Source organism: Theobroma cacao, chromosome 2, assembly GCF_053813885.1.
Source record: "Theobroma cacao isolate CCN51 chromosome 2, ASM5381388v1, whole genome shotgun sequence".
Taxonomy (NCBI): Eukaryota; Viridiplantae; Streptophyta; class Magnoliopsida; order Malvales; family Malvaceae; genus Theobroma; species Theobroma cacao.
In genome coordinates this window covers 18033270-18060574 of record NC_142640.1, presented here as the reverse complement: position 1 = coordinate 18060574, position 27305 = coordinate 18033270, and the positions used below count along the sequence as shown (strand labels likewise).

The window sequence follows — 27305 nt, the reverse complement described above, 5'->3', positions numbered from 1 at the left end:
TTGTCAAATGTGATCTAAATTCTCTCAAAATCTCAAATTTTGTCACCGAGTGGAAAAATTACGATTTTTCCCCTACACTCTAGAAATAACCGAAATTAAACTTTTTCACTGCCAAACCCTCAGATTATACTCCAATACTCAAATCATACTCCAATAAGTTAAATGGGGCCAAAAAAATCTTTTCTCAAAATTTTCATTTTGTCCTCAAGTGGCAAATGACTATTTTGCCCCTAGATAGTGAAAATTTCGGTTTGACTCTAAATTGATTCTCGAATTTTGAATTACCATTTTGAGTCATCCTTGAACTGTGAAACTCTTAATTTCACCTCAAAATTCCTATTTGAACTAGTTTGAGGCTTAATCAACTTAACGATACCATTAGGGGTAATATCGTCTTTTAACGATTCCTCGAACTTCCTAAACATGCAAACATTTTATTGAGCATGTAAATGACGTCGTAATTATTTTATAGAACAAGGTTTGACAGTGAGCTCTGTATATGGTTTCAATTTTCATGATTGGGTGTAGCCATTTTGATCTACCCAATTTTTTGTCAACGGGTACTGTGCTGACTTTATATGTAGGTTGCAAGGTGAGGATGAGTTTACATAAGTACACTCAATTTTTGTTAATGAGGTTGAGAAGAGGCTAACTGGAGATAGAGTCTCTGCTCGCGTCGTCAAAGTATTTTGTGTAAGAATACTATGGAAATCCTACAACTTTTTACATCCAAAAAGTACCATTAATGCCGTAAGAAGTTTCACACCAAAAAATTAGAGACTTACGATGACATGTCAATTATGAGACAAATAAATTTACTTTTTTTAAAAAAATGAAACATAGAAATTTGGCATTAAAAGAGAGAACTAAATTTGTAAATGTTTTACATTTATTGATGGGAAAATTTTTTTTTTAGCCCTTAAAAATAAAATGTTTTTGGAAATAGCCCTCCAGATAATTTTAACTGTTTTTAGCCAAGAGAAGAGATTTTGGGACAAAAATGCCCTTAATTAGACTTCTTTGTTGACGCACGCTCTCATACACACACAAAATGGGGAAAATAAATCTACACAGAATTTGTTCTCTCTAATTTTGTGCAAAACATCCATTTTTTTTCTCGAGAAACTTGTGCAAAACAAAATCATGTTGCATGAGATGGTTTTTCAGATATTTCGGACATGACATTCAAATAATACGAGAAGGGTGATATTAAACCGAACGAGGAACTAGTTGTGATGAATCGAAAGCTTCGAGAATGATGTGAAACCAGAAATCCATAATACGATGGTGAATCGAAAGGAGAAAGATGTCAATCCAAAGCACGAAATGGTCGTGCTTCAGCAAGCCATATGTGACACGGCTATGTCACGGTAGGGTTTAAAGTTTGTGAAACAACATGGTGGGAATGTGTGGCATGGTATTGTTGGGATGAGCTTTACAGCTAATTAGGATTGGTTAAAGCTTGATTCTAATCATGCAACAACATCATTCATGTTGGATGATTAAAGGTTTTCCTTCATTAATAAGACATCAATTATAACAAGTTATAAGTCTAATTGGATGAAGTCCATAAGATTAATATGCCTTGCAAGGGAACTATAATGGGTTACAGTTATGAGATCCTTATGCATCAAAGCGTAATCTCAAAAATGTTTTTGGTCAATGTATCATGGAGACTGGATATCAATGATACTTAGAGACTGGTACATTTTATGTTCCTTACTTGAGAAATAAGCAACCGATCTCATAGGTTGAAGTATAAAGATACTTGGAACTAGAATATAGGTGCTTTCCTAGGAGAGCAAGTTCACTGAACATGACTCATCATGAGAAGTGAATTTGATATTTCACTCAAGTGTCTATGTAATACTTCTCATGTGTCAATTGTGTAAATACTCCTTGGACTTAAGACATTAGGTTGTCTTATGTGTGAAGTGCTATGCTTTGATTTTATCCCTACAGGTGCCTAACCAAGGATGCCTAAACAGGATGCTTTTGGGTATAGCATGAAGCATGTGAAGGAAAATGAGTGGTCAAGATAGGAATCGTCACCCCAAGTGATGTAGGGGACATATCCTAACTGTTCTTGGTTGATATCACCTTATTGAAGTCTTTGGCCAAGGCGACTTAAAGATTATGAAAGAAGTTTCATAAGTCTTTATAAAGCTGATGATAAAACTTTAAGAACGAATATGGAGATCAATAAGAGTAGACACTGCACCATACTCTTATCATCTCCGAGATATATGATGAGGGAATGAATTACACTGAAAGGCTGATCACTGAAAGGTTGAGTTAAACCATCTTGACTCTGCTAACATTTGGGTGGCCATGATGGATTGCTAGATCCCAATCTTGGTCTATGAACTCTAGGTAGTTAACTTGATTAATGATAAATTTAAAGTAGTTTAAATTTATCTAATTCTAAGTTTAACTTAAGAATTATATGTTGAGTTCATTGCCAACATGTTAGAAGCCTAATGGGCCACACACCTAAAATGAATGTTGAAAATAAAATGGGAGAGGTGATTAAGTTAGACTTAATCAAATTAGAAGTTATGAGCTTCTCAAGCACTTGATTAAAATTGTTTAATTAAGTTGTGCCTAATTAATTAAATTATTTAATTAAGTCATTGGACCTAATTAATTAAATTAAATAATTAAGTTATTGGGCCTAATTGATTAAATTTGTTTAATTAAGTCATTGGGCCTAGTTGATTAAAATTGTTTAATTAAATTGTTGGGCTTAATTAATTAAATTGTTGGGCTTAAGTTATTGGACCTAATTGATTAAATAAAACATTAAGTTAATTGGGCTTCTAAAGGATTTAATTAAATTGTTTATTCAAATTATTGGATTAATTGGCAATTACAAAATAGTTTTGTAATTAGGTTTTAAAATTAATTCAAGGTATAAATACCTTGCTATAGCCTCCAAACAAAGTGAGTGGAAACGGCTGAAAAAAAAAAGGGAGTGAACAGCACATTAGAAATTCTTTTGTCTTGCCGTTCATTGTGTGAAGAAAAATAGTTTTTCATTCACTTCATTTTTTTTGTGTGTTCAGCCCCACAATTTTGTGCGGATTATGAGTTTATGAAACTCATCTTTGCTAGCACATTGTCAAGGCATAGCACTCCCAATCCTTAAAGAAGGATTTTCTCATTCATTTGTGTGGATCACCATTAGAGGCTGCACAAGGATTCCTTGGACAGCTTTGGTTTTCAACAACCGAGCTGAGATGATTGAGCTTTTTGAAGGCTGATTTGGTGGTTTAACAAAGGATTCATCAACCTTTGTTATTTAGGTAAAATGATATGATCATATACTTTTATTTTAATTTAATTCTGTACTCGATTTTGCATGAAAGAGATCTTAGGAAGGTGAGGCGTAATTTAATTTTTAAATTTATTTTTGTTGCGTTTTATTTGTATTTGATGCATGATCAGCCCTCACCAAACAGTGGTATCAGAGCCCCTTTCATGCCATTTGAGTGCTTGTTCATGTTCAATGGATGTCTGATTAACAAATAATTGTTTTGTATCTTGATTTGGTACGATTTTTGCTAAAATTGATTTTTCAAAAAAAATCTACTTTGCCAATTTCATTTAATTCTGTTCAGCAACCTTTGTACCCTCTTTTAATCTTATCTTAACTTATTTGAATCATATATAGACTTAACTAATGTGTGTTTTACATTGTGTTAAGGAAGCACAAGAAAAAGGGACACCATAAGGCACTGTTTTGGAGGCTGTCTTGCAAGGCAGCACACACACAATTTTAGGTGCAGAATTTACTTCTATTTGTGCTTAATTTCCAGCAAATAAAATATGTAATTGTTACACATTTATTGCTGGATATGTGGACAGCAAAATCATGAAATGTTCATGATTGAATAGGCTGATTTTAAGTAAGAAATTGGAGCAAAAGTGAAAGCAGTCCAGCTCACTGTTATGACATGAATTTCAGTATTAATTAACAAGTCTTGGAAATTAATTCTGAAAAATTCCAAGAAACTTATCTTTATTAAAATGTTTAATAGGGATTATTTCTGAAAAATATCATGGTCAAATATGCTGATTTCAAGCAAGAAAGTTGGTGCAAATATAAATATGTCAAGCTCACTGTTTTGGCATGAATTTCAGCTTTAATTGACAAGAAACTCTTGAAAATTAATTCTGAAAAATTCCAGAAAAATTATCTTTATTAAAATGTTCAATGAGGATTATTTCTGAAAATTTTCATGGCCAAACAAGCTGATTTAGGCTATCAATTATTGAAAGTTTGAAAATAGTTCAGAGAATAGTTATAGCTTGGAAATCAGTTTTGAATGGCAAGATAATCTTGCAAAATTAATTCTGAAAATTTCAGAATATTATCCTCATTTGAAAGGTTCAATTAAAGGATAAAATTTTGAATTTGAATTAATTTTTGAGTGGCTGGACACTTAACTAAATTAAAGGAATGTCCTTTACATGTGAAACGGCACTCATGACAAAGGTTGTGCATGGTGCCGCCACACATGGATGCCGCACCTCCCATTGCCATGGATGCAACCGCTTTATGGAAAGAGGTTGTTTGCTGGAGATATTGGACACTCAATGATCAAGAAGGATTCTTTCCTTAGCTGATCATTGACTCCTAAATGTTAGGGATGCCTAAAATCAAGGAGTTTGAATCATTGGTGGAATCAATCAACTTTAAATTGATTGATATTAAATCTCCAAAAATATTAAGTCTTCCTCATTTGATGAGGACTCCCTAAATTAAGGGATTATGATTTAAATTCATCCACATCTAATTAGATTAGATAATTTTAATTAAAATTGAAAGTCAACTTGAGTTGATGACATCCTAATTCGATTAGGATAGATTTTAATTAAGACAAATTTACTAATAAATTAGGACTTCTAATAATGATTAGAACTCTACAATTAGTGAATAGATAATACAAGATTAAAAGATAGATAAGGACCTCCCTAAAATATTTAGGACACATGATTTGGATCATGAAACCTTTTAAAATGGTTTATGATAGATACTAAAATTAGAAAGTTTCCTAAATTGGTTTAGATTTCTAATTAAAGAAGTTTAATTAGAAAGAACTTACTAATAGAATTAATTCAAATATGTTTTGAGCTAGCTAAAGGCCTTGATGATCAATTCCTTTACTAAGTAATTAAAAAAAATAAAAACATTACTAAATCTTTTCAAACCTAAGCACCAAATGATTTGAACTATGATCCTCAATTATTGAGTGAATTTTTCAAATGAAATGCAAGATCATCATCATATTGAGCATGTTTACTTTATACGTTCATAACTAGAGTAGAAAAGTCCATAACCATCTTAGTAGAACAGCATGTGACAGATTTAATTTTATGTAATATATTAAATGCTATGCATGCTAATCAAATGAGACCTTAATAAAACGAAAAGGATAAAATCCCTCGGTAAATATTGAGTCACATACCACGTATGATTAAGTTGCCTTCCACCATATAGCAAGATAACCTGGCTGCTATTTTAATCAGAGGCTTGTTGAGCACATTCAAGGCCACACCATAAATCTGAATGCTTGGAAACTTGATTATTATGGAAACTAGAGGCAACGCCTAGGCGAAACTTATATGATATGTTTCGGCAATGTGTTGTCACCTAGCTGATCTAGGAGTTGTATAGAGATACAATTGGTAAGCTCAGTTACCTGCCTAAACTATCTATCATGGTTTGTTGAGCACACTCAAGGCCATGACTATATGGGTGGGATCCTAGCCCACTAAGAGAATCCTAGTAGAGATCTCTTGAGGTGATATGGAGAGTTATCATCTTGTAAAAAATAGTGAGAGAACTATTTAAAATTTTAAAACCTTCTTTTAAATAGTTTATGCATGATGTTTACTTATTGCTTTATTTTATCTATTTAGGCATAATTTATATACATGGCTAATAATCTATCATTGCAAAGCATCTTGGATGCAAATAAACTCACTAGCCCAAACTTCGTCGATTGGTTTTGGAACTTCAAGATCTTCTTGAAACAGGAAAAGAAATCCTATGTCTTTGACACTCCTATTCCACCTGTCCCTGCTACTGATGCTAGTGTTAAGGATAAGGAAGCATATCAATGTCATAAAGATGACGATGATCAAGCAGCATGAGTGATGCTAAACAATATGACCCCTGAGCTCCAAAGTAGCATGAACATATGGATGTCCAATCCATGATTCTTCACCTTAGAGAACTGTTCGAAAAGGAAGGGTGCATTGAGAGATATGAGATCTCTAAAGAACTATTCCGATGCAAGATGGCAGAAGGCAGTTCCGTTAGACCTCATGTGCTGAAATGATTAGACTCATCGAGAGACTTGGACAATTGGGGTTAGCAATGGATCATGAGCTAAGTATAGTCTTAGTTCTACAATCTCTTCCTGATAGCTTTAGTTAGTTCGTGTTGAACTTCCATATGAATCGATTGAAAGCCACTCTTCCCGAACTTCTAAATGTGCTAGACATGGCAGAGAGGTCCATTAGGAAAGATAAGGGATCATTGGTTCTTGTTTCTTCTTCCAAGGCTCATACGAAGCAACATAATAAGAAAACTTAAAAAGGGAAGAAAGTAAAATCCCAAAATGAGATGGCCTTGAAGCATAAGGGAGGTGTCAAAAAGGATAAAGAGAAGGACATTTTCCATCATTGTGGCAAACTTGGGCATTGGAGGAGGAATTGCAAAGAGTACCTAGTTACTGTGAGCAAGAAAAAGAAGTTTATTGAAGTTTCTGATTCAGGTAACATTTGCTAAATAATTCTACTTTACATATTAAAGGTATATGATACCTCAAAGTTGGTTCTCATATGTTTGTCATATTGCAGGGACCAAAGATAAAGATGAGTAGGATCTTGGCTGAGGAGGTGACCACATGGATGGACTACCTAAAGCATTAAATGCTACATTGGATGGTTACACTCTTATTTATCTCAACATGTTGGATAATTTATTTGGATGTTTTTGAAACATTAATTATGTGATTGCCATGGGAATGGCTGGTGAAACATTTGTCTTTAGCATTTAGATGTGGAAGCCTATATGTTTCAAGTTTGAATAATTATTTTGAATAATTATGTCATATTTAATTATCCATGCTTCATGTTTATCATTGCAATGATATTTGATCAATTATGAAATTTGTTCAATTGATCAAAAGATTGAATATTGATTCATATAAAATGGAACTTTCTTAAGAGCAAAACATAGAGATGAATGTTTAAGAAAGAAAGCAACTTCATATTGCAATATGATTTGGTCCATATGTCTCCAACATAAAAGCTCATTATGATATTCCAAACCAATATGATTCCAAGCATACATTGAGATGCATATATATAATGGAATATTCAAAAGAGTTTGAATATTACTCTCACAAAGGATCTTGGATTTAGTAGAGCCCAATGACAATAAAAAAAAGTTTAAAGGGGCCAAATGGCATAACATAGAGTGACACATGCATATGATGCATGCAACATAGTCTAGTTGGAATGGTCCCAATGAGCAAAATGGATTATACATGTATATAAGTAAAGTCATATACATCCTATTATAAATGGCTTAAATAGGAAGATATTTAGATCATTAGTTCATGTAACTAATAAAGGGTTCTGAAAGTTGTTAATGTAACAATGGTGCCATAATAGTAGAATCTAGGTCTCATTGGATCTAGATATAGTAATATGACATGATGTGATGCGTGGACATCATGAAGATAAATAAAAGCAATTAACCACATTGAAGGGCACAAGCGAGTCTACTTGGAGACATGATTGCTAGATGGATTTGAATCCACATACGATGAGGTGGCATTTGGCTTTGTGCTAGTGGGAGATGTTGGGATGAGCCCTGCAGCCAATTGGTATTGGTTAAGGCTTGATTCTAATCATGCAACAACATTATTCATGTTGAATGATTAAAGGTTTTCCTTCATCAATAAGACATCAATTATAATAAGTCTAATTGGATGAAGTCCATGAGATTAATATGCCTTGCAAGGGAACTGTAACGGGTTGCAGTTATGAGATTCTTATGCATTAAAGCATAATCTCAAAATGTTCGTAGTCAATGTATCATTGAGATTGGACATCAATGATACTTAGAGACTGGTACATTCTATGTTTCTTACTTGAGAAGTGAGCAATCAATCTCAAAGGTTGAAGTATATAGATACTTGGAACTAGAATGTACGTGCTTGCCAATGAGAGCAAGTTCACTGAACATGACCCGCCATGAGAAGTGCATTTGGTATTTCACTCAAGTGTCTATGCAATACTTCTCATGTGTCAGTTGTGTAAATACTCCTTAGACTTGAGACACCAGGTTGTCTTATGTGTAGAATGCTATGCTTTGATTTCATCCCTACGGGTGCCTAACAAAGGATGCCTAAACAGGATGCTTTTGGGTATAGCATGAAGCATGTGAAGGTAAATGAGTGGTGAAGATAATAATCATCACCCAAGTGATGCAGGGGACATATCCTAACTGTTCTTGGTTGATATCAGCTTATTGAAGTCCTTGGCCAATGCGACTTAAAGATTATGAAAGGAGTTTCATAAGTCTTTATAAAGTTGATGATTAAACTTTAAGAACGAATATGGAGATTAATAAGAGTAGACACTGCTCCATGCTCTTATCATCTTTGAGATATATGATGAGGGAATGAATTACACCAAAAGGTTGAGTCAAACCATCTTGACTCTTCTAACATTTTGGTGGCCATGATGGATTGCTAGATCCCAATCTTGGTCTATGAACTCTAGGTAGTTAACTTGATTAATGATAAATTTAAAGTAGTTTAAATTTATCTAATTCTAAGTTTAACTTAAGAATTATATGTTGAGTTCATTGCCAACATGTTAGAAGCCTAATATGTCACACACCTAAAATGAATATTGAAAATAAAATGGGAGAGGTGACTAAGTTGGACTTAATCAAATAAGAAGTTATGAGCTTCTCAAGCACTTGATTAAAATTGTTTAATTAAGTTGTGCCTAATTAATTAAATTGTTTAATTAAGTCTTTGGACCTAATTAATTAAATTAAATAATTAAGTTATTGGGCCTAATTGATTAAATTTGTTTAATTATGTCATTGGGCCTAGTTGATTAAAATTGTTTAATTAAATTGTTGGGCTTAATTAATTAAATTGTTTAATTAAGTTATTTAGCCTAATTGATTAAATTAAATAATTAAGTTAATTAGGCTTCTAAAGGACTTAATTAAATTGTTTATTCAAATTATTGGATTAATTGACAATTATAAAATAGTTTTGTAATTAGGGTTTAAAATTAATCCAAGGTATAAATACCTTGCTATAGCCTCCAAACAAAGTGAGTGAAAACGGTTGAAAAAAAAAAGGGAGTGAATGGCACATTAGAAATTCTTTTGTCTTGCCCTTTCATTGTGTGAGGAAAAATAGTTTTTCATTCACTTCATTTTTTTTGTGTGCTCAGCCCCACAATTTTGTGTGGATTATGAGTTTATGAAACTCATCTTTGCTAGCACATTGTCAAGGCATATCACTCTCAATCCTTAAAGAAGGATTTTCTCATTCATTGGTGTGGATCACCATTAGAGGCTGCACAAAGATTCCTTGGATAGCTTTGGTTTGCAACAACCAGGTTGAGATGATTGAGCTTTTTGAAGGCTAATTTGGTGGTTTAACAAAGGATTCATCAACCTTTGTTATTTAGGTAAAGTGATATGATCATACTTTTATTTTAATTTAATTATGTACTCGATTTGGTATGAAATAGATCCTAAGAAGGTGAGGCGTAATTTAATTTTTAAATTTATTTTTGCTACATTTTATTTGTATTTGATGCATGATCAGCCCTCACCCAACAGCTATGGGGGGAATGTGTGACACGTCATGGTGAGAATATGTGACACGGCTATGACACGATAGGGTTTAGAATTTGTGACACCTCATAGAGGGAATATGTGACACGGTAAGGTGAGAACATGTGACACGACTCTGAGGCAATATGTCCAACCCTGTTCTATAAAATAATTACAACGTCATTTACATGCTCAATCGAATGTTTGCATATTTAGGAAGTTTGAGAAATCGTTAAAAGACGATATTACCCCTAATTGTACTATTGAGTCGATTAAGCCTCGAACTAGTTCAAATAGGAATTTTAAGGTGAAATTAAGAGTTTCACAGCTCAGGAATGACTCAAAATGGTAATTCGGAGTTTGAGGATCAATTTGGAGTTAAATCGAAATTTTCACTATCTAGTGGCAAAATGGTCATTTGTCAATTGGGATAAAATAAAAATTTTTAAAAAAGATTTTTTTTGACCCCATTTAACTTATTGGAGTATGATTTGAGTATTGGAATAAAATTTGAGGGTTTGGCAGTGAAAAAGTTTAATTTCGATGATTTTTAGAATGTAGGGGCAAAATCGTAATTTTTCCACTCGCGGACAAAATTTGAGATTTTGAGAGAATTTAGATCACATTTGACAAATTGGAGAATGGTATGAGTATAAGGGATGAAAAATATGTGTCTGGGCAATTTTTCAGTTTTTGGGGTAAAAATGTAATTTTTGACTTTTACGGGGGCAAAAGTGTAAATTTCAAAAATTACTCCACCAAGACTTTGGATAAGTCTGAGAATTTTATCTAAGCTATGGATAAGTGGGACAAGTGTATGGTGAAAATTTGGAAACAAATGGATGGCTAGAATTTAAGAAATTAATAAAACAAAGAAATGAATAAAATAATATTATATTATTTTAGCCTTTAAAAAGGTCAAAATTTCCAGAATTCTCATCTTCTTCAAGCTGTCCAAACCCGGAGAGAAAAAGAGGGAAAGGAAATAAGAACCCTAGCTGAAAATTTTTGGAAAAATTCTTCAACGCGGTATCACCGTAATATTTAAATATTGACTTACCCGCGTTAGCTCTATTTAATAAAATCTCGCGGTTTCACTTACGTCATCTATCTCCAAAATTCATTCGTACTTCTTCTCCCTCACTTAAATTAGTCATAGAACTTTCTCTCATGACTAATTTCGACAACCAATAAAATATTAATATTTTAATATTATTTATTTATAAAATAAAATAATATTTTTTTAAAAAAATATTCTTCTCACCCGTACCCGCTTTTCGACTTTTAATTTACATCAAGTGACTCTTCGTTTTATCGGTAAGGTTTTATTGATGGCTAAACGAGGATACGGGGTGTTACAATAGCTCAACAACAAAAACCAAAGAATGGGAACAAATGTATATGGCAAAAGGAAGAGCAAACCATTAAATCACAAAGGTTATTCATTTTGTTTGAATAATATATTTTTAATGAAAAAAATTACTACACGCTTAACAGGATTACTATCTTCTTTGGATAAATACTATTTTAAAAGCCATATATTTAGGAGCAGCTTTCCAATAATTGAAAGCAAAGCAAAGCAAATAATTATCTTTAATTAATATATTCATGCAGTTGATTAATATAATATTAGATTTCCATACAAACCCTTTTAAAGATACAAATTGAAGTCCACTACAACATAATCTATATTTTCTGTGATTTTTTTCGTAACATAGCTACGAGCACTATCCTAACTAAATATTATAATATTAAAATTTGTAATCAAATTGTATCACATTATCACTCACCAATCACCACTTAGGGGATTAATTAATCAAAAACACTCTTAACTCTTAAACCTTTAATCTTAATTACATAATTAATTAATCACATAATTTGTAATATAAACTATAAACCATTAAATTCTCTCTCCTAATCTAATTTATTAGTTATGTCAAAGCAAATTTTAATTTTTTTCCCAAAATAAACTTATATTAATCATAAAAAAAATCTAGTGTTAATAATTTTTCAAAAAAATTATTAAGTGAATTGAAAAATTGAAAATCTTAAAAAGTAAAAAAATTTGATTAAGTCGATTAAAATCTAATTAAATCAATTAATGAATAAAATTGATGGTTTCGATTAAATCAATTAATAAAATATTTGGATCGAATTAATTGGATTAACAGTAAATAGAAGCTCTGGTGCTATCCTCCAACCGCCAGTCCCAACAGAAAATGGATAACTTGACAAAGAACTCACAACTCCTTGTATACATTTTACTCTCCTTACAAACCTAAAATAAAAGCACTCAAAACAAAAATTGAACAATCAACCCATTCCTACTCTCCCTCTCCACGATGCCCATCACTTCATTTTCTCTGTTTCGCAACCGAGCACCCGCCATAAGCACCAGTTTCCTCCGTCACTTATCGCCCAACGCAATTCGCCACCTCGCTGTCTTTGCTGCCAAACAAAACGTATCCAAGAAACCCCAACCGAACAAGAATCTCCTTAAAGCCAAACACACCTTCAAAGACTACTCCTCCCTCACCCACGTCCTTTCGCCTAATGAAACCCCTTCCCTCTCCGAATCGCAAGCAATCGGCACCGTCGCCGCCGCCCAAGCCAACTTCATGCGCGTCATCGTCCAACGGGAACAAGAACCCTCTAGCAACTCCGGTAAAGAGGATTCCAGCACTAAAATCGGGTTGGAGTTACTCTGTGTGGTGAAGGAGGTTTTAAAGAAAATAAAGAGGAGGGTTCTGGTAGGGGACAAGGTCGTGGTGGGAACTATTGATTGGGTGGCCCGCCGTGGCGTGATCGAGAATGTGTTTCAACGGACCTCCGAGATCTTGGACCCACCAGTCGCCAATGTCGATCATTTGCTCGTGCTTTTCTCGATGGAACAGCCCATGATCGAGCCCTTTATGCTTACAAGATTCTTAGTGGAAGCTGAGTCCACTGGAATTCCCCTCACGCTTGCTTTGAACAAATTGGAACTCGTTGATGAAGAGGTTCGAATCTTGACAACCACGGTTGCTAGTTGTTGGTTCTGGTATTGTAATTTACTAATTTTAATTTTTGCGCTCGTTAAAAGTGGCATTTAATTCATTGATAAATTCAGTGGTAGGATTTACAAATTTATGAATAAGACAGTGGATGGACAAATAGAAAATCCTGTAATTTTTCTAACTGCGTTCTCTTTCTTGAAGTTTTTGTAATTGCTAGTTGTTTGTTACGGACGGTAATTTTAGTTGTCTTAATGTGGATGCATTCAACCTTGGGAAAAATCGAATGAATCGCTGCTGATTTATTGCACTTTGTGTTGTTTTGCTTATTGAGGGTTTATTTTTCCTTGCCAAATTACAAAACGGGGCTTTGAAATGCATGTGCAGGCACTTGTTGCATGGAAGAATAGGTTGCAAAGCTGGGGTTATGAACCGCTTTTTTGCAGCGTTGAGACCAAACATGGCCTTGATTCTCTTGCGTTTTACTTGCGGGATCAAACAACTGTCATCGTGGGTCCAAGTGGGGTTGGGAAATCAAGCCTTATTAATGTTCTGAGAAGTTATCTCCGTGCTTCTGATGCCCTTGAAGGAGATAATTGGTTTGATCCTGTGGGTTTATTTCCGTTCTTTAAGACTTCTTTCTTTGTTTCTCGTTTCCGTGTTCGGAATTGTAAGTGCTATATATTTTCTCTTCCTTAAACAACATTTATTTTATTAGATTTTGGGCAGCAAGTGGTTTGAAGATCAGAGGGTTGGGGAGGTTTCAACAAGAAGTGGCAGAGGAAAACATACTACTAGACATGTTTCTTTGCTTCCATTATCAGGAGGAGGCTATCTCGCTGATACTCCTGGGTTTAACCAACCTAGTTTGATGAAAGTGACAAAGCAGTCTCTTGCCCAAGCTTTTCCTGAGGTCTTTTGCCTGCTGACTGTAATATCATAGACAATTTGGTTGCAATTTGCTGTCTATGTACATCGTATCAATTTCAAATGTACATTTGAACTTGTTTGATTCATCTGATATCTTTCTTTATTTTACTATTCTTTTCAGATACAGAAAATGCTAAAAGACAGTGAACCCGCAAAATGCTCATTCAATGATTGCTTACATCTCGGTGAACCAGGGTGCATTGTGAAAAGTGATTGGGAAAGGTATTCGTACTATTTTCAACTTCTTGATGAGATCAGAATCAGAGAAGAATTTCAGTTGAGGACATTTGGTACCAAGAGAGAGTGTGATGTTAGGTATGTAAACAAATATGGAGCACAAGTATATCACAGAAGTTATCTGCCTTAAAGAAAATCCCTTTTCATATATTGGTGTATAATCTGTAGACATATAGATCAACAATGGACAAGAGTAATAGGCAAATAGAAAAGTAGGAGCCCTATCTTCATTCTTATTTACATTAATATTTTGATAATATTCTACTTAACATAATTCAGTTAGAGGTACTAACTTTTTTTGTAGTAATAAGAGTTACTACATTAAGTTAAATGTGCATAATTTTGTTTATAATCATTATAGAAACTGCCCAATGCTTTAATCATCCAAATCTTCCTATAAGGGGATCCTTTTTATGCTTCTCCAGTGCTTTTTCATATCTTCAGGATCCTGTTACTTGTAACTTGCATCAGTTTTTATTCTTTTGAAATGGTAGTGTAGTGAGAAATGCTTAGATCTATGTTAAGATTTACATTTCTAAACAATTTCTTTCTTCATGATCCGAAACTGTGTTTTACTGCATGCACATTTTTTTTTTTTTGCTGCTCATAAAGTGCTGTTGATTATTTAATAAAGGAACTTATTTTCTTCTTCTTTTCCTTCACTTCTGATATTTTATTGAAACTTTTCATTCCTAGATATGGTTAAGTTTTGTGACTAGCTAACTTGTGAACATTTCTGCTTCAGTTCTGTAACGTAAAATGCCATTTGCAGGTACAAGGTGGGAGATATGGGCGTTAAGCAAGCTGAACCTCGACTGGAACCAAAGAAATATAGGAGACAATCACGGAAACGGATTAACCAGTCAATATTAGAAGAATTAGATGAACTTGATGATGACGATAGCTTAGACTTGGAAAATGACCCAATTGTAAGAGCAATAAAGAATGAAAACCAATAGGAAATTCACTGGCCTTGGACTGTACAGTGTAAATAATATGGTTGACCCTTTTTGTAGAAGAGAATGTGAAACTTGATGTGCCAGGTTCCTACTACTATCTGATGCTAATAAGATTGTCAAGTCCTTTTTGGTATAAAACCATGTATGACAGCATCCTCAAGGTTTTACTCGGCTGCTAGAATGCATGTTATTCATCTTTTGTCATGGAGTTCAGTGTCAAGCCCATGAAGGAGATAATATTTCTCGTAACAAACAGCAATTAATATGCTTCTAAGAAGTCATTCTTCATTCTGAAGCCCTAGAAGAATGACTTGATATCGTTCCGCACTGCAAGCCAACTCCACCTTTTCATTTCATTGCTGTAAGATTACCGTTGCAAGGAGTAAGAAATGTCTTCTATATCGTTTCCGATTGGTTGCCACCAAAGTTTCATAGCTGCTGGAAATTGTCACTGCTAAGCAGGTTTAAACAAATATAATAGGGGACTCTGTTTCCATTGCCCAACTTATCCTCATCACCAAATAGCTTTAAATCATATCCGAGAATAAAACTACATTTCCATCTTCTCCGCTTACAATATTTCATAGCAAAGCAGTAGCATCATAGCAGTAAGAAAATATATTAGAGGCGTCAAGAAGAAAGAGATGCATAACAGAAGAATTCCCTTCAAACGATCATTCCATAGTTCAAAATTTGGGGGAAATTAAGTAGACTACAGTATCCATTGATGCACATGAAGGCAGAAAACATCAATTCAGCCTGTATCAAACTCTAATGATGCTAAGATCAATTAAAACGACCTACTTCTTGGTGGCTTTCTTCTTTGAACTCACAGCCACCTGTGGCTTGGGATGCTTCTCAGCTTCACTGGGATCCAACCAATTGAGTGGGTGGCAGTTGAAGAAAGGCCAATTTGGAACAGTAATCAATGTGGTGAGAGTCACACCACCAGCATATATGAGGATCATGATCTGAAACGATCCCAATACATAACCTGTAATGAATGCAATCACCGCAAACACCAACAGCATTATTTGCATTGTCTGCTCCGCTACTTTTTGCCCTTGCCAATCCATCTACAACACAATTCAACCATCAACATGAGCCAAACGCTAAGTAAACACAAAAACAATGACAGGAAACAATTAAAGAAACTATAACTACCATCCATCGTTGCTCAAGCTTTGTCATCAGTATGAATATCTCCTAGAAAAACTTTTAAAGCAACTAAAATAAAAATGAAATAGGTTTTATTTTTTTCTCCATTACGCTGCTATGGATTGTGCTTCGCCAATGAAGGGACATTGGGCAATCGACCTTCTCCCTTCCTATTTTCATTCCAGTTATTAATCTTCACTTCTTTTATTGCCGATTATGCTAGTATTGCAGGTATCACTATATTTGCTATACCCATGAATCCCGATCCCCAAATTGCTTCATTCAAGTACGGTCTTTTCAAAACCCTAGAGATCAATGACTGTGACTTTGGAGCAAAGATCGCTAAATCAAAGCCCTAAATGCTGTTAATCCGAGAAAGCAAAAGAAAAGTAAAACCTAAAAGCCATTGAAGCTAATTGCTCATTAAAATCTAAGATCATCAAAACCAATCACGATCATGAGAAACATTGGAATTGGAGAATTAAACAGTAATGGCTAATCCTTAGAGCTATGCTTGCTTTCAGAGAAACTAAACTCAAACCCTCCTCGCCTTTACAGCTCGAATGCCATGCTCTTTCCTTTTCCACATGATTCTTAAATTTCGATCAATATGGAATTAAAACTTATCATAAAATTTTTAACAGAAGGAAAAAAAATACAAAAAGAATTTGAGTTGAACTAAAAACCCAACGCGTGCAATTACGATTTCTCGTTGAGAAGAGAGAGTAGAAAAGGTAAACCTTACCAGAAACTCGAGTGCAGGGCCAGAGAGGAAGAAGATGTCTGAAACTTAAAAGTCAAGATGGAGAAACTGACGAATTTAAAGTACAGATTTTGACGACCTGATTGAAATCAAAGAACGCATATGATAGCCGTTGGATCAAATTATGAAATCTAGGCCCAAGCTGTTTATTTTACTATTATTTTCAAAAAAAATTAATACTTATTGTCACGTATGAGGTATATAAAAAAAATATTTTACAAAAAAAATAAATAAAAGCTGTATTTCACTTGTATCTCCTTTGAGATATTTAGGGTGTAGATCAGTGTTAATTAACTGTTGGGGTATCATTCTTCTCATTGCTTGAACCGAACAAATAATAGATGATTGTAGAGTATTATTTAGTTAAGTTTAATGTTAGATTTTCATCTATAGAATTCAATTAAGAATTTAACTGTCTACTTGAACATTAGTTGTTTAAAGAAATTTTATAATTAATTGGGAGGAACCTGTTTTAGTTGTTACTTGCAGTCTGATAAATTTCAATATATTAAAATTAATTTCATATATTTTTTAAAACCTTTTATCTAAATAAGTTTAAATATTTCAGGGCTTACCGTGAAAGTTTGGATTATTATTTCATTTAGTATTAATTAATTGCACCTACTTCTTTATTTGAATTTCAATCCTTACTTGATGCTACTGCGTTATTATTTATACAATGATAAATGGCAATTTAGGAATATAAGAAGTAAAAATGTTTATTTTCTTAAATCAAAATTTTTTTTAATATCCGTTTTTTTCTATATACTAATTTTTATTATTGCACATGAATATATATTTTTAAATAAAAATTATATAAACACAAGTGTTTCTAAAGTGTAAAATTTATTGTTTATAAATTAAAAAACTATATATAAAAGACAATTAATATTTCATTTATATATTGGAACTTCGTAATATTAATCTTTGCTACAGTTTTTACCCATAACCATGACTGGTTTTGTGAGATCAATCCCACAGGCAGGAAAGAGTAATATTTTTCAAATGAGATGGGTCCTGGAAGGACAAGGAAAACAGAAAATATCTTACGTGACATTTTACATGGGTAAGGTAATTTTTTTGTTGACCTACAAAACATTACATTTTCCTCCTTCCGTACAACGAAAAGGTTGAAAATTTCTCAACCTTATCAAACAAAGCCTAAAACACATAAAATTTCAAGATTTTTAATCAATTCATGAATTAGGTTTTAAAACATAAACCAGAAACTTTAAGTTTTGATCTCTCTACAAGAGAATCCAAGTCACTATATATTTATGGATTTAATCTTCGTATTAAAAGGAGCAAAAACTCTATATTTATTGACAAAACTAGTAGCTGAAAAATAATTTTCCGCTTACTTAAAGATCTGGACTTAACATGACAAATTTACGACAAATCACATAAAATAATATTTAATTGGAACATATATTCAAACTACAACAAGTTTTGATACCAATTGATAAACTTTATGTATTCATTTTTTATTTAACTCAAGATTCAATAGAGTGAATTTCAGAATACAAAAGCACACCGGATTTTTATTCATGATTTGGCAACGGTAACAATAGTGGAAAGATTGATTTTTAGAGATTCAAGACATTGGGATCTTCCTCTTCCTTGATCTATAAACTCTCAGAGAGTAAGATTTTTAATGTTTTTTGTGTAAAGAGAATACCTAACCTTATTGTTGTAAGATTTCCTACACAAGACTATACTCTTAAGCCTACATTCACTATTAACGTCTAACCCATCATATTAAGAGTTATAATATCGACACTCAATCAAGACTCAATAAGCTTAATCCCTTTCATAAAAGGCAAAACTAAATTAAATAATATAAGTTTATATTTTAGTTATTTAAAAGCTAACAATAAGCTCTATAAAATTAAAAAAAAAATTGTAGGAAAAATCCCTATTTCTAACACATTCAAGGGAAAAAAGATTCAAATTCAAGATAATTCTTCCTTAACGGTTGCCATTTGCAAAAGTACATGATTAAACCCCATTCCTCTGGCTTCCCATATGTATTTTGGGCTCTCTCGCCTTAATCTTCCTACTTGTCACTTGGCTTGCCATCAACCAAGTAAACATCTCTCCATTTCTAATATTCAAAATCCATGTTGAAACGAAGAAGTTAATTCTCGCGTATATTTTCAAAACTGGAAAAGTAGAAGCTAAAATTAAACCATATTCAATAAGTCTTGAAATATCCTGCATTTTGAACTTGGGATTTTCCCTAAAGTAATGGTTTGAGTGTTGTTAGAGCCTGTTGCAAGCATAGCTACACCCAAGAAACGGCAGCATGTATCAAAGGGAACGGTTTCAAGAGCCTAACAAATCATCCAAAGCATTGTTACCAGGTTTCCCAGAATCACTGATAATATGTGGTATAATACCTACTGCCAACAACACGGATTCACTTGTAGTCCTGCCACTGTAAAGAATTTTTGGCTAGTTTTGAGTAAAAAATCATAAGCCTTTTCCTATCATTATGGGCAAATAACATTCTTTATTCTTTTAAAACAAGTTAACCTCAATCACAAATGCAACTTATATAAAACTTTATAATTAGACTAACATCAAACAAAATCTCCAAGAATAATCTCAGATAACATTTGACTAAACATAGTTTGAAAACACAAGAAACCATCCAATACATCTAAATAACAACTCATTCTATTTTGAAAAATATCAAAACTTCCTCTAGGTAAGAAATCAAAGTTGAGAAGCACCCCTTCACTGACTAAAATTTTAAACTTCAACTCAAGAGGAAACACCACTGCGCAGAGCTTGGGACTTCTTAGACTTGCTGGCAGCCAATTGAGTCTCAGGCTGAAAGAAAGGAAGATTATAAACAAAAAACATACAAACACAGCATCATTTTCATTCATTAAGGAAATTTAAGTCTAATTGAATTACCTCTTTCTTGACAGGTTCTTCCTTCTCAGACAAAATCAATTCAATGTGGCAAGGAGAAGACATGTATGCTGCAAAGGACAGTGTCCTATTAACATGGGAATACAAAATAGAATCTATACAATAATAATGTGGATGGTTCTAGTACATACGGTTGATTCTTCCATGAGCACGGTAGGTACGACGCCTCTGTTTCTGAGCCTGGTTTACTTGGATGTGAGAAATATAGAGTGCATCGACATCTAAACCCTTAACCTGAGAAATTAATTTCAAATTGTAAGAAAAGGAAAGCAATAGAGCTGACAAAAATTAAAAACCACAGAGTAGGCATACCTCAGCATTACTCTCAGCATTTTTCAGCAAGTCTAGAATGAACTTGGCAGATTTTACAGGCCAGCGACCTTGTCCATTAGAATGCCTGTTCTTTGCCTGAGCTGTACGCCCAACACCACCACAGAAGCGTCGGAAGGGTATGGCCTGCTTGTGGGCCATAACATCCTCCAAATACCTCTTAGCCTTACCCAAAGGCAACTTTCTTATGGCAAAGGCTGTCTCCCTTGTGTTCTATAAAACAATAACCAGGCATGAGACTCATTGATTACCACCAGCAAACCAGAACAAGCACAAAATGGCCAAGAAAAACCAAAACTAAAAGATGGGGAATTGTATCATAAAACCAATACAATGACAGTTCACAAAAAGTTGCCAACATCAAGACACAGCCAAAAAGCAATTGAACAAACTCATTCTCATATCATAATTAATCCAAAAACTATTTTTTTTTCCCAACAGATTACAAAATGTGGCATCATTTACTGAACCTTCAGTCACCACATGAAAACAGAGGTTCACCCAATAACAATGCAAGTAATTTTCCTGAAGTTTACGAGAGCCTTGTTCACGAAAGGCAACAAGACCCTGCTTTTTTCATCAGGTTCAAACTCAGCCAAAAACTTTATAAAAACTATAAACGACACAACATAAAAAGCTTACTAGAATCACTTAAAAGTTCTCCCTCAAGCGAATTAAAATGCAAGCAAAATTAAATAGAAAAGCTTTGAGAGCGGCATTCAGTAGTGTAATGCAAATGCAATCAAAGTATTAACTATAATATCAATTCGAGCAAACATGCTTTCAGGAAAACTACTTCACCAAGCTAAACTCCATCTAAATTTAACAACCAAATATTAGTCTCACATCATTTACAGGATCTTTAGCCGTAACGATAGACAGAGGCTCCTCAACAAGAATCCAATCAATACCAGAACAATAAATCAAGAATTAAATCAAATTATATCAAGTTAAGATGATAATACCTTGAAATGAACCCGAAGATCAGAGCCCCTTGCCTTGCAGGCTGCAGAGAATAGACAAAAAACATCTTCAGCTTCTAACAAAAATAAATGGGATTTATAGAAAGAAAGGAAAGAGCTGGAAAAGGAACAAATGAGACTTTACACTTGGTGGGATTATCGGGTTCCCTTGAATACTTCACCTGAAACAGAAAACAACATCAGGTTTCGATTTTTAAAATCTCATAAAAATAAAAAATGAAAGGAAGAAACAGGCTTTAGAAAACAATTGATGAAGCAATTAGAACAAAAGATCACCATGGCGGCTGATCTGGTTGCTGCTTCTGCTGCCTTTTTCCGGGTGGTCTGCCTAGCACTAGCAGAAGAAGCGGAAGAGCGGCGAATTGTGTTGCACTATAAAGGGTGACAAATGAAAAACCCTAATCCTAAATGATGAGTTTTTTAAACGGGCTAGGCCTGCCAGAGGCCCATTAACTCTTTTATAGGTTTTTGTTTTTGTTCCTCACAACTCACCACGGCATCCGACTCGGGTTTCATTCCGTCGATTACATACACACCCAAATTCAAATTCTAAAGGAAACAAAAATTTCCAATTAATTAAAAAAAAAAAAGGAGAGAGAAGTGAACATACTGACGCTAGTCAATGTACAGACATCAGCAAGCATAAATTTCCAACAAGACTAATTAAAAAATAAGTTAAATACTTAAATAAGTCTTCAAATTATATCAAAAAAATTAAATTAGTTTTTAATTTTTTATTCTGTTTAAATAAACTTATGAATTCTTATTTTTTATCAAATAAGCTCATTTTACTAATCGTTGACTAATTTCTATTAATCAACAGTCAGTAATATGTTGACATATCATTTTGATGATGTCAATGTCAAATGATAAATGATGTGACATCAAAAATTATTGATTAAAAATTAAGTTTTTTCCTTTTTACTTATCCAAATATTTAAAATTATTGATTAAGAATTTAAAACAAAAAATTTTAAAAAAAACTAATTGTTTCAAACTGATTATTATCGTTTATTAACTAATTATCATCTTTTTAATTGAAGTCATCCTTAATTACAATGGTTTCAATTAAATTGAAAAAGTTATATTAAGTTTTTTTGTTAGAAATAATGGCTTCAATTGAAAAGATAGTAATTAGTTTGAGAAGCAATTATGTTTTTTTTTTAGGTTTTTTGTTTTAAAGCTTTAACCAATAATTTTCATACATTTGAATGGGTAAGAGGAAAAAATCCAATTCTTAATTTGTAATTTTTGATGCCACATCAACATGTCATGTGACAGTTGACGTGGCATTAAAAATTATTTATTTCATTAGTCAACAATTTTCATTAATTAACGGTTAATGAAAGAGACTTATTTAACGCAAAATAATAACTCAGGGGTTTATTTGAATATAATAAAAAAATTAAGATTAAATTGGTTTTTTTAGTATAATTAGGAGGTTTATTTACGTATTTAACCTAAAAAATACAAATAATACCAACAAAATTTTAATTATATAAAAAAAGAAACTACTATTAAACTTTGTTTGAAAAGTTTTTCTAAAACAATATTTTAATGGTTTTCTCTATTTAGAAATTGAAAAAAAAATTTATGAATATAAAATGTTTTATGTATAAAAAAATTAAGTTAATCAACGTAAAATATCTTATGTTTACAAAAAACATGAAATATTTTCTATCTACATTCTCTTTAGGATTTGATCGTATTTGGAAAATATTGTCTTCCCTTTTCTGCAGAATCGATCTGAGAAAGAAAGCAATAAAATATCATTATTCTTCCTTTTTTTTTTATCTCTTTATTTGGTACTCTTTTACCTAAAAAAAACATCGTTAATTATTTTTATTCAATTATTTCATAGAGATCATATCACTATAATTATTTTTACTGTAATACTACAATTTTTAATATAATACAAAATAATTAAAATCAATTAAAAAATGTATATAAAATAAAAAATAAAATTTTCACACATGAAAATCTTTCCTCTTTTAATTTCCAATTTAATCCTTCAACTATTTATTTCCAAAAGGAACAAAACGTTGCTGAAATTAGTTATTTTGATCAAAATCCAAATGGCAGAAACTGAAGCTCCCAAAAATACGATGAAGCTGTAAAAGAAAGCTTTAACTCATTTAACCCAAAGGCAAAACCCCCATTAATCGCAAAAAGGAATTTTGACTCATCCAAAAAATATCATTCAGGAAAATTAATCCACGTACGAATTTTAAGCTAACAGTAACAATAATTATTAAATTTTCTTAGCACTGTTAACAATAAAATGACTATAATATATTTTATTTCATTAAATTAGTAATAATAATAATAATAATAATTAAAAATAAAAAAATAAAAAAAATTCTTGAAAGTGAAGTTAACAAAAAAAACAAAAAACAAAAAACAAAACTAAGCACATAATAGTCAAGCGTCGAATCTTAAATTTTAGAGACAAATTTATTCTACTTCAAACTATGCGACATTTTTCTATAATTTACTAAAAAAACATAAAAAAGATACATTGCCACTGGCCTTTCAACACATATGTAGCTCAATAACTCGTGTTGGGCAAATAAAAACACGCATAATACAGAGAAATTGCATTTCTGAGAACCGTTAACCCTAGCAAGCTGCTTGCTAGGCTCCTCATTCTCCACCCAGAAAAGCTGGTTTTGGAGGAGAATAATATTTAAACAGATAATGGCAGCTATTAATGGTAATTGAGAAATATCTTATCAGCTATTGAGCAAAATGTATCGACGCATGCTTATCTTCAAACTACATGAATCAGAGAAAGTGATTACATGGGCAATTATTCACCAAAATGTGCATGTTGTTCCATACAGTTGAGTAACATAGACAATTGTTTTCACTCATAAGCTGGTCTTAAAAATTTAGATATTCATATTTTTATAGCACATAATAATAAGAAATCCAAAAGAACAGTGAAAAGCTTAAGTGCCCAACCACAGCAGACCAAGCTCTAAATCATCTTCTAGCCTGCATCAAAGGAACATCATTAGCGAATGCCTAAAGATTGGAATTAATAATAGAGTAAATCCCATCCAAGTTCTCATGCTTTTACCATAATTCAACCCAAGTTCATTAGATTTAACAATGGACATTCTACCCCAAAAAAAATCAACTTGGCAGGTTTAATAACCCCCGCCGTTAAGACACCTGTCACATTTGCTGATAGTGAAACACGTGACTATCACATGATGCCCATAATAACCTTCAATTGTTGAGAAAAAATACCAATTTTTTGGCAAAAAAAAAAAAAAATCCAAATTGCCTCTAAAAGATGAGATTCACCCATCAAATTTCTCAAGAAAGTTTTTTTTTGTCCTTCAAGTTCTTTTGAAAATTGTTTAGGTCTGCTTCCTTGTGTTCTATGTAGCTGGAATGGAAGAAAATAAGAGGTGAAAAAGTGATTTTAGGGTGAGATTTAAGGTATAAATTTTAAATTTTACTTACTCTTATTTAGTGATTAGATAACATAAACACTCTTTGATAATATTGGAATTTGATATGTTGTTATATACTAGTTTTTAGGGGTAAATGAATTTCTATTTTTATCTCTTTATCAGGGGTTTTTAGGGATGAATATATGAAATTTCCACTTCCTTCACCACAAAAAGTGATTAATTTCTGAGACAAAGCAATCAAAGATACTATTTACAATGATCAAAGAAATCAGGAAACAAGAAAACACTCAACACAAATGAAATCATACACTAGGGTTTGGGCTAATGGATGATGAAGAAGATGAAGAAGAAGGATCGTGCAATCAGGCTTCAAAGAAGGATTTTGGTGTTTAGGATTATGGGTAGTTAACAAACGGAACCATATTTGTTAATGTCATTCATTACTTGGAGCAGAATGTCCATTTTCAAATCTAATGAACTTGAACTAAATTACAACAAAGCCTTGAAAACTTGGATGAAATTTACCCTTAATAATGTAAATTTCCTTGTCATTCAGTTAGTGTCTTCAATGATCTACTGATTATTTTATAAATCAAAACTTCCACCATTGTCATTGAATCACAAGTTGAAAAAGATAAAAACGAGGAATTCTTTCCACAAACTACTAGTTTGCGTATCTTTTTTGTGAAAACATTGACTACCATGTGTAAAAGAAGTGTGACAGCAAAACATTCTAATGCACAATACAATCTTCAAGTGTAAGCACTCATGCTCATCTAGCGCCTAGAAGAACAAAATTATCATTTGTGAGATATTCTCCAGCAGATTCATACTAAAGTTTGATGCAAGTTCTTACATCTCATCTCAGAAAAGTGCAATGATAACTATTGAAACAAAGTAATTAAATGATGTTTCTCACATTTAAAAAATTCATATTCTAGGGATCATAAGCAGTGCATAAATAAGTCGAAAGGGAAAAATCAGGGTACTAATGAGACCACATCAAACATCAATACCACAACAACAAATTCCCAATATAGGCAGAGAGCACTTAGAAAAGAAAAACTAATTTATAACATTTTGTTGATCTGAATGGAACCATCAATGAATGAGTAGTTGTTGAGAAAGAAAGACAGTACATTCTCAATTAGCATGAGATTTTGCATCCAAACAAAGAGAATATCCGCATGACTTATCATTTAAGAGAAAGTCCCCCTAAAATAATTCGTACCTTGTCAAATAAAAAAAACTTTGCTAATTCTATCATGAACTACTAGAATAAAGCTCTTAAGTTATGTTGATTTCTCCCCAAACTTCAATGTCAAAATTCACCCACAACAAAAACCACAGTGTTTGAACAACAATATCATATCAAGGAACTATAACATCTCTAAATATTTACTTTAGAACCATACCGAGCAACGTATGAAAGAAACATCCACCTACATAGAATCAGTATAAGATAAAATCAAGAGCTCACATTCATTTGGTGGAGGTATCAAAGCTGTTTTCAAGAAGGTCATCATAGGGGTCCCTGCGACCCGGCACCTGGCTAATCTGAGCATCCCAGCGGAGTTGGGCATTGTGGCGCTCAAAAGTCCAAAATCCATAAGGTCGCAGGGGGTAACTCCACATCTCCTTGGTTTTGTTGCATCGTTCCTTGACTGAATATAAATGCTCCCTAAATTTTTTGTCCCTCTCCTTTGGGTCCTCCATCAACCTCAAAACCAAATTCTCGGCAAACTCCATTATGAACCCCATTTTCTGTCACAACGAAACATCATGACACCCAGAAAAGAAAACTATTCTTAAATCTGCTCTAATTAATTTACAAACTAATTTTCTCAGAGGACTAACAGCTGCATTACGTACTGACCCTTCAGTCACCCAAAAAAATAGAAAAGATATGCAGGTTTTCACCTAATAAAACTAAATCAAACTGCAATCAAGCTATGATGTAATACCTTTGAAACGAACCCTGGGATTGGTGGCCCTTGGCCCTTGCCTTGGAATCTACAGAATCAACATAAAATCCCATCAGTTTCCAACAAAAACAGATTGGAATTCATAAACAGAAGTGAAAAAGAGCTGGAGATGGAAACAAATGGCACTTACAATTGGTACGATTGTGGGATATCTCTTGATTCTTGAAGACTTGGAACAGCTCAACTCAAGCAAAATCAACTTTATACTAGAGTTTTATAAATTCGGGAAGAAATTGAAGAAAAAGATCAACCGATCCGGTTGGTGGCGGATACGTTTGACATTGGGCCAGGCCTGCAGGAGGCCCAATAGCTTTTCAATTGTTTTAAAAGAGTCGGTCTTAATTCTCCGTTAACGGAGTACCGAATAAAAAACAATAGTAACTTGCTGACTCTTGTTTCTGTAACTTAAAACTAAATGAAGATATAGTTTTAACAAAATTTCACTCCAAAAAATACCACTCTTAATTTGGGCATTTTTATTTTTTAATTGTTATTATCTTTACTTAATACGATAAAGTTAATTGTTATTACTTTACCTAATACCATAAAATAAATTATTAATTTAAATTTATATTTTATACATTGTCAGTGTATAAAATTATACTATTAGTGACTTAATTGTTATTATCTCATTAATAAATAAATTTAAAAATTAAAAAACTTAAAAACTAAATACTCTTAATTTTAAAAATATTTATTTAATTTTTTTAAAATTT

The 27305-nt window shown here is 32.8% G+C and overlaps 4 protein-coding genes and 1 non-coding gene across 6 annotated transcripts; 1 reads left to right on the top strand and 4 right to left on the bottom strand.

The window, feature by feature from the left end:
* Positions 1 to 12119: 12119 nt before the first annotated feature.
* EMB1688 (Minichromosome maintenance (MCM2/3/5) family protein) lies at positions 12120 to 15143 on the top strand. Of its 2 annotated transcripts, none has more exons than XM_007043996.3 (5): positions 12120 to 12885; positions 13267 to 13488; positions 13598 to 13810; positions 13931 to 14124; positions 14819 to 15143. In XM_007043996.3, exons 1-5 carry the CDS (start codon positions 12229 to 12231, stop codon positions 15003 to 15005), a joined length of 1473 nt encoding a protein of 490 aa, XP_007044058.3. In that variant the 5' UTR covers positions 12120 to 12228; the 3' UTR covers positions 15006 to 15143. The 2 variants fall into 2 exon arrangements, with proteins under 2 accessions (XP_007044058.3, XP_007044057.3); XM_007043995.3 differs by having other exon boundaries at positions 12125 to 12885; positions 13598 to 13792.
* Positions 15144 to 15650: 507 nt separating this feature from the next.
* LOC18609028 (signal peptidase complex subunit 1-like) lies at positions 15651 to 17061 on the bottom strand. Its single transcript, XM_007043994.3, has 2 exons — positions 16909 to 17061; positions 15651 to 16081 (listed from the first exon to the last, which is right to left on the bottom strand). Exon 2 carries the CDS (start codon positions 16079 to 16081, stop codon positions 15806 to 15808), a length of 276 nt encoding a protein of 91 aa, XP_007044056.3. The 5' UTR covers positions 16909 to 17061; the 3' UTR covers positions 15651 to 15805.
* Positions 17062 to 19520: 2459 nt separating this feature from the next.
* On the bottom strand, positions 19521 to 21589 carry LOC18609027 (Ribosomal protein L22p/L17e family protein). Its single transcript, XM_007043993.3, has 7 exons — positions 21456 to 21589; positions 21304 to 21340; positions 21162 to 21202; positions 20179 to 20409; positions 19998 to 20100; positions 19849 to 19916; positions 19521 to 19761 (listed from the first exon to the last, which is right to left on the bottom strand). Exons 1-7 carry the CDS (start codon positions 21456 to 21458, stop codon positions 19693 to 19695), a joined length of 552 nt encoding a protein of 183 aa, XP_007044055.1. The 5' UTR covers positions 21459 to 21589; the 3' UTR covers positions 19521 to 19692.
* On the bottom strand, positions 20644 to 20773 carry LOC148764123 (small nucleolar RNA snoR74). Its single transcript, XR_016025001.1, has one exon. It is a non-coding gene; the product is annotated as a small nucleolar RNA snoR74 (small nucleolar RNA).
* Positions 21590 to 23943: 2354 nt separating the features above from the next.
* Positions 23944 to 26860, bottom strand: LOC18609026 (NADH-ubiquinone oxidoreductase). Its single transcript, XM_007043991.3, has 4 exons — positions 26720 to 26860; positions 26569 to 26617; positions 26085 to 26368; positions 23944 to 24176 (listed from the first exon to the last, which is right to left on the bottom strand). The coding sequence occupies exon 3, from the start codon at positions 26363 to 26365 to the stop codon at positions 26087 to 26089; it is 279 nt and encodes a 92-aa protein (XP_007044053.1). The 5' UTR covers positions 26366 to 26368; positions 26569 to 26617; positions 26720 to 26860; the 3' UTR covers positions 23944 to 24176; positions 26085 to 26086.
* Positions 26861 to 27305: the final 445 nt, after the last annotated feature.

Bases quoted from the DNA above. Each gene is read 5' to 3' on its own strand.
- EMB1688 (XM_007043996.3), top strand. From the start codon at position 12,229: ATGCCCATCACTTCATTTTCTCTGTTTCGCAACCGAGCACCCGCCATA. The intron at 12,886-13,266 runs GTTCGAATCTTG...ATGCATGTGCAG, and splicing joins TGGAACTCGTTGATGAAGAG to GCACTTGTTGCATGGAAGAA. The intron at 13,489-13,597 runs GTGGGTTTATTT...TTATTTTATTAG, and splicing joins GAGATAATTGGTTTGATCCT to ATTTTGGGCAGCAAGTGGTT.
- LOC18609028 (XM_007043994.3), bottom strand. From the start codon at position 16,081: ATGGATTGGCAAGGGCAAAAAGTAGCGGAGCAGACAATGCAAATAATG.
- LOC18609027 (XM_007043993.3), bottom strand. The intron at 21,203-21,303 runs GTAAAGTCTCAT...TATTCTCTGCAG, and splicing joins ACCCGATAATCCCACCAAGT to CCTGCAAGGCAAGGGGCTCT. The intron at 20,101-20,178 runs GTATGCCTACTC...TTAATTTCTCAG, and splicing joins ATGCTGAGAGTAATGCTGAG to GTTAAGGGTTTAGATGTCGA.
- LOC18609026 (XM_007043991.3), bottom strand. From the start codon at position 26,365: ATGGGGTTCATAATGGAGTTTGCCGAGAATTTGGTTTTGAGGTTGATG.